At 59.5% G+C, this 6401-nt stretch overlaps 1 protein-coding gene across 1 annotated transcript; it reads right to left on the reverse strand.

The window, feature by feature from the left end:
* Window positions 1-137: 137 nt before the first annotated feature.
* IL11RA (interleukin 11 receptor subunit alpha) lies at window positions 138-4902 on the reverse strand (the record flags this gene model as incomplete). The annotated part of the gene is made up of 12 exons (XM_080362554.1): window positions 138-154; window positions 260-339; window positions 989-1088; window positions 1301-1396; window positions 1829-1970; window positions 2086-2249; window positions 2390-2553; window positions 2952-2984; window positions 3814-3928; window positions 4116-4282; window positions 4392-4452; window positions 4803-4902. 12 exons carry the CDS (start codon window positions 4900-4902, stop codon window positions 138-140), a joined length of 1239 nt encoding a protein of 412 aa, XP_080218680.1.
* Between the last annotated feature and the right edge of the window lie 1499 nt (window positions 4903-6401).

A 6401-nucleotide genomic window follows, 5' to 3' on the forward strand; every position in this document is an offset into this window, starting at 1 on the left:
CTGCAGCCCCAGGTGCTTCGGCAATGTCCACAGCTGTGGGGTGACCCAGGAAGTGTGGGGTCCTTGGGGACCAGCAGTGGCATCGAGTCCCAGGCGTGGGCGAGTGGGTGCAGGGAGCGGGATTTGGCCAAGGCTCTCTACAGGATCTGGGCCTCTGCCAAGAGAGAGGGCAGGGGGTCAGGGGGATCACTGACCTGCCCCTTACCCTACACTCCCTCCCCTGCATCCTCCCCATTACTCCCCCTGCACCCCAACTCACTCGGCAGTGCCTTCAAGTGGGTGGCAGTAACCAAGAAGTTGGGTTTTGTCTTGTCCTTGCCATGTTTCCTCACCCGGAGCCTGGGGACAGAATAAGAGGTGGCTGAGGACCTCAAGCAACATCCCTGTGCACCAGGATTGCCCACAACCCCAGTAATCCCGCTCTGCACCCCCATCCAGCTGTGCCCAGCTGTGCCATGCCACTCCAGCAGGTCAGCTCCAGAGCTACAACAGGAGCTGGTCACAACACAGAGCAGGGCTGGGGTGGAGACAAACCAACAGCAGAGCCACAGCATGGCAGAGATTGCTCAAGTGTGGCAGGATGAGAGGGGACCCAGGGACAGGATCAGCAAGCAGCTCTTGGGGACAGGACTGCCAGGGGGCAAAGGCATTTGGAGGGGTCTCTGTGCTGACTCTGGAGCATGAGACTCCCCAGTGAGGCAGGAGGCTTTGGGGGGCTGTTAGTGACAGCAGCATCTTTTTGGGATACAGATAAAGGTCCCATGGATGCGGGCTCATCAGAATTACTCCAGCAAGCTGGGCAGTGCTGCAGCTGGTGGGGTGTGCTGGCAAGACGCATTGATGTGGCAAGGAACCAAGAGGAGCATAAAGCACCTTATGGGGCTGGCATCAAGTCTGTTTGGGCAGGGAACCCAGAACAGGGCTCGGGGAACATGGGGCACCCTGTGCTGAGGGTTTGGGGATAGTAACCTCTCAAAACCCAACCTACCATATGAGGATGGTGATGACAAGAACAGCAGCCAGGACAAAGAAGGCGAAGATCCCAAGGGACACCAGGACAGCCGTCTTCTCCAGGGGGTCACTGCGGTCTGGGACAGAGAGACTGTCACGGTCAAGGGACACCACAACCCCTGGCACCTGGGGGACCCTATTGCAAGCTCCCGGGGTATCCCAGCACCCCACATATGTGTGGGCACAGGGCAAGAGACCCTTCCCATTACTCTCAGCCACAGGTGTGCACAGGCAGGCAGTTGCCTGTGTGCGGTCCCCAGTCCTGTCCACCACCCCCAGCTCTACTCACTGATGGGCTCAGGGTTGGGAGCCTGGGAGGGCTCCTCAGCCAGGCTCTCCAGGTTGGGATCTGTAGTGGTTTCTTCACTTGTCGCAGTGGCTGGGTCTGGAAGGACAGAGTGGGTGGGAATCACTCACCCCACATCATGGCCAGCACCCCAGGGACACACAGGGAGGAGCAAAGAAGGGTGCCTCTGTGCCCCAAAGGTCTTGTCAGCCCACGGGTGGCCGGGGGTGCTACTGGTGCTACAGGAGACCTGAGGCTGTAGGGAGAAACCCCAAATGGCAGTAGCAGGGCTTCAGCCTGCCATGGGGCTGGGAGATGCTTTGCCCCTTTGTAGCACAGTTTTTGTATGGTGCATGAGACCAGCTTTTTGGGTCAACTTTAAGGGATTCCAGGAGCTGGGGCTTGCCCTGAGTGATATCTGGGGAAACGAGTGCCAAGCTGGAGCAGGGCAGCCCAGTGCTGTAGGGGCTTTTGGGAGGGATGGCACAACCTGGCAGGGATGCTGAGTGCTTCAGCCTGTCCCACTCGCACCTGTGACTGGCGTTGCCCGTGCCTCGGCACTCCACTCACTCCAGTTCCCCGCATCCAGGAAATCCTTGGCACTGACTTGGACCACGTGTTCCAGCCCAGCAAAGGCATCTGTGATCACCTCGGAGAGGTTCACTGTCTCCACCTGTGCCAGGCAGAGAGGAACCATTGGGCAGAAGGGTGCACCCCTTGCTGCCCACCCTGGCCCCATGCCCACCCTGCTCCCACACTGGCTTCGCTCTCCCTCGCCCATCACTTACCACGGACCAGGAGCGGTGGATGACGGGCCGGTACTGCAGTCGAAACCTCAGCTGGAAGTGGGGCTCCTTGGGCCAGGACGATGGGTACTTCCAGCTCACATGGAGCCGCCGTGGGGCCAAGGGGATGGGCTCCACCACCAACCCCTCTGGAGGGTCTGGCTTAACTGTGTGGGAGATGACAGGGAGCCCTTGTCACACCAGACTGCCATGCAGAGGGGAGCTGGGCTCCCCATTGCCACCCAGGGCTGGGTGCCCAGGTGATATACAGACATGGGGACAAACAGACTGATGGAGAGGGACTCACTGATGGCCTGCATGGTGACATCGAGGAGGCGGAAGCTGGATCCCAGCGGGTTAACCTCAGTGATGTTCAGGCGGTAGGAGCTCCAGAACTCTGACCCATGGACAGTGCAGGTGCCAGGGTGGGATGGATCCTGCAGGCATGGCCCCACATGCCCATTCTTGTTCCTGCAGACAGGGAGAAGGGGTAGTGACACACCCTCATCATGCATAGTGTCCTAGTGCTGCCAAGGAGGTGCCATGTGGGAAGACCCTCATACCAAGAGCCCAGTGGAGGAGGCAGCTCCCCTTTATGGCTCAGACAGGGTCCAGGCAGCTGGTCTCACCCCTCCAGGGCCTGGCACATCCCTCTCAGAGGGACTGAAGTGACCTAAATCTCAGTCCCACAGTTTCTCCTGGGAAGAGCCCTCCTTGGGGCAAACCCTTCTCCCATAGCCCCAGGCTTGGGAGCTGGTTCCACCATGGAGACACTCAGCCCTTATCTCAGGGACCCTGCTGAGGACGGTGGCAGAGCCTTTGGGACAGGGGTCAGACCCCAGGGAGCAGGACCAGGGTGGGGGTCCTACCTCCGCTTCTCTTCGCCTGTCAGCGATTTCTTCCTGCCACAGAGAGAGATACAAAAGCAGATAGTGAGGATGAGGGGACAGCATGAAGCCATCCCCATCATAACCCAGAGGAAGGACAGGGGCCTCCACACCACAGAGCAGCCTCTCATTCCCACATTGACATACAGGGGTGACATGGCACAAGGGATGGAGCTAACGCCACGCCCAGCCCCGCTAGTGAGCAGCCTGGCAGAATAGGAGTCCCAGGGGAATGAGATAGTGGTGTGCTCAGGAGGGTCTGCCCTGCAGGACCACCCTTGCCCACCTGATGTTCATCATGCAGCAGCAAAGGCACAGGGACGCTGATAAAAGCCCTCACCCTATGGCCTCCAAAGCCCCTGGCTTCCCACAGCCCCCTCCTTGCTGAGCCCTGCTCAGCCCCCTGCTCCTGCAGCTTTTAGCAGGGCTGTGCTTTATGAGCTCCGGCTGACTTCAAAAGCAGCCCGCTAATTTGGCCTGCTGGGATAATTAGAAGCAGTGACACTGCCGGGGCTTCTTTCACTCTGAAGCATGCCGAAGCACTCGGCAGCTTGCAGATGACCTGCTTCTCTTTTCTAGCCCCTCCGGTGCTGGCAGAGCTGTCGGCAGGGAGGGAGCCTGCGTGTGCCAGCTCCCCAGTCTGCTGGGGGCCCATCCTTGGAGCAAGACATGCTCTGTGCTCTGCTTATCCCAAAATATGACATACTCTGAGGTGCAGCATGGTTCTTGGGGCAGAAGGAGAACCATGGGTTGGATGGCTGGCAGGATTTGGTGGTTATCCTTGGCTGGGACCCTTGGCTCGCCCCATAAATCCCCCAACCCCTGCACTGTAGGGATACATCACCTGTAGGTGGTGATGTATCTGGTGGGGAGGAAGGTCTCCACACTGGATGTCCATGAGCAGGAGAAATTCTCATAGTCGGACGCTCTGCAGGACACAAAGGGGACTCCCGGCAGGTCTGGGGTTGGGGGGGAAAGTGACAGTGAGCAAGACCTCCTCCATCCTGCAGCCCAGCCAGCATGCAGGCACCCCTGGGTCACCACAAGTCCTCCCTTGGCAAGCCTCTGCCAGGGGTGTGGGTACTGCTGGCCCATTCCTATGGGGCCACACACCCCCCATACCCAGCCCATGAGCATGCTACTCACACCCCAGCCACAGGGACACGGCATGCAGGAGGTCACCGTCCTTGCTGTGGCAGCTGTAGGTCCCCGCAGAGGCCAAGCCAGCGTGCGGCAGCACCAGGGCTCCATGATGGATGGCTGAGCCCTCCGGCAATGCCTCAGCTCCCGCTCGTCGCCACTGCACCAGCGAGCTGTGGAGGAGAGATCGGGCAAGTGGCATTAGAGGATGGGGACTGCCGGGTTACCACCTGCAAACCATCCCATCGGATAAATCTCCCAGTGCGTACAGAAAAGACCTACCCGGAGTGGGCACCGGCACACAACAGCGTCACGTCTGTCCCCACCTGTCCATACTGCACACCTAGAGGGACACACACACCCTCAGATGGGTCTTAGCACCCTGTGCCACCCCATGTCAAGGCTGTGGGTCATGGGGCTGTATCCTGGCCCTGGGATGAGGGGTGCTGGCTGTGGGGTCTTGCCTCACACAGCTGCCACCATGCGGGACTGGGAAGGACTGGTCCCAGTTGGGGCTGGGCAAGGGGTAGCTGCAGTGGGGTCCTGGACAGAGGACACCCATTGCCACAGGGTTGCATTTTGTGTACACCCTGATTCTGGTAGGTCTGTGCCTGCCAGAGGGGAGTGGAGTCCCCTCAGGGTCCCCATGTCTGGGATGTGGGGGCTGTGTGGGGGGCCTGGAGGGTGGCTTACCTTCCTCTTCCCAGCCCTCGGGGACGGCGAGGGAGGCTGACGTCAGGGCTGCTGCGAGGAAGACCATCACCCTGCCCAGGCCTGGGATGGGATTGCGCATCTGGAGGAGGCAGAGTGGGGAGGGAGAGGGTGTTATCCCCTGCAATGGGGCATCGGGCAAGGTCCACGGCCCAGAGCATCCTTGCAGGACCACAGACCCTGCATCTCCCCCTCCTCTCATTGCGTCCTGCTCAGGACAGCGTGGGGACCATACCGCTGCGACACCATCCAGGACAGCAGGCAGGGTCTTTTCCACTGTCACAGCTGTTGAGGAGTCCCCATGCCTGGAGGGGGGATGCAAAGGGCAAACATTGACCAGGACCTTGTGGCTTCATGGGCTGGCAAGACAAAGGGCTCTTTGACACTGTTGTCCTGTGCTGGGAGCCTGAGCTGGCGCTCAGCCCCAGGGTGGTCCAGAGACCTAAGCTGGTGCTGCTGGAGCAGGAAGGGACTAAGGAGAATTTCTGGCCTGTTTTTATGTGGCAGGAGGCAGCAATTAGAACTGAATAGGCTCACACAGACAGGGCAGTATGTCTGTGAGAGATCAGACCTTACTAGAAGTTGGGCTGGATGGGGGTCCCACATCACTGCCCATCCTTGGCCTTGCTGCAGGGCTGGTATGTGCAGGTCTGTGCCCTTCTGGGATGCTTGAAGTATCTGGGCCCAGGGAGAATGGCCCTGAAATCCTTTCCTCCCACCCAGAGACCACCAGTGAGGGGGATGCTGAGGAAGGGGTGTGCACTCTGCTCTCCATGGGTCAACCCCAGACAAAGATGTGAGTCTTCTCACCCCTGTCTGTGCCAGCCAGAATCTCTTGTCCATCCCAGCCAGCATCGCTCTGTCCATTCCAGCCAGCATTCCTTTGTCTGTGCCAGCCAGCATCCCCTAAGGCATTCATTCCAGCCTGCATTGTTCTGCACATATCAGCCAGTGTCACCCTGTTTGTCCCAGCCACCCTTACCCTGTCCATCCCAACCAGCATCACCCTGTCCATCCCAGCCGGCACCACCGTCTTTCCCAGCCAGCACTGCCCTAGGGCATCCATCCCAGCCAACATGACCCTGTCCATCTCAGTGAGCATCACCCCATCTGCCCCGGCCAGCATCACCCCAGGGCAGCCGTCCTGGACAGCATCATGTCATCCATACCAGCAGTGTCACACTGTCCCTATGAGCCAGCCATATCCGCCCCCAGCGGGCACAGACAGCTGAATCATTTCTCCCTAGAAGACCCTCCCTGCCCACCTCCCACAAAAAAGGAAGGCCTGTTTATTTACACCCATATTACTGTGCTCTGCTCCCAGTCGCAGGCGGGCAGGGGCTGAAGGCACAGTAGAAAGTGAGCTCCCTGCCACCCCCAAGTGCAGGATGCAGCTTCTGGGTATAAATCTGCATCCCTCTGAGTCACCCAGGTTCAACAGTCAAGGGGCTCCAGGGAGGGATGCCCCAGCCCTGCAAATGCACCCCAGAGCAGCTGCCGGTTCGTCTGTCATGGGCAGAAGCCCATGGCTGCAAACCAAATCACGTGGCGAAGGAAATAAGAGCTACGAGGCGATGTGCT

The sequence above is a fragment of the Nesoenas mayeri genome (assembly GCF_963082525.1).
Source record: "Nesoenas mayeri genome assembly, chromosome: Z".
In the NCBI taxonomy this organism is placed as follows: Eukaryota; Metazoa; Chordata; class Aves; order Columbiformes; family Columbidae; genus Nesoenas; species Nesoenas mayeri.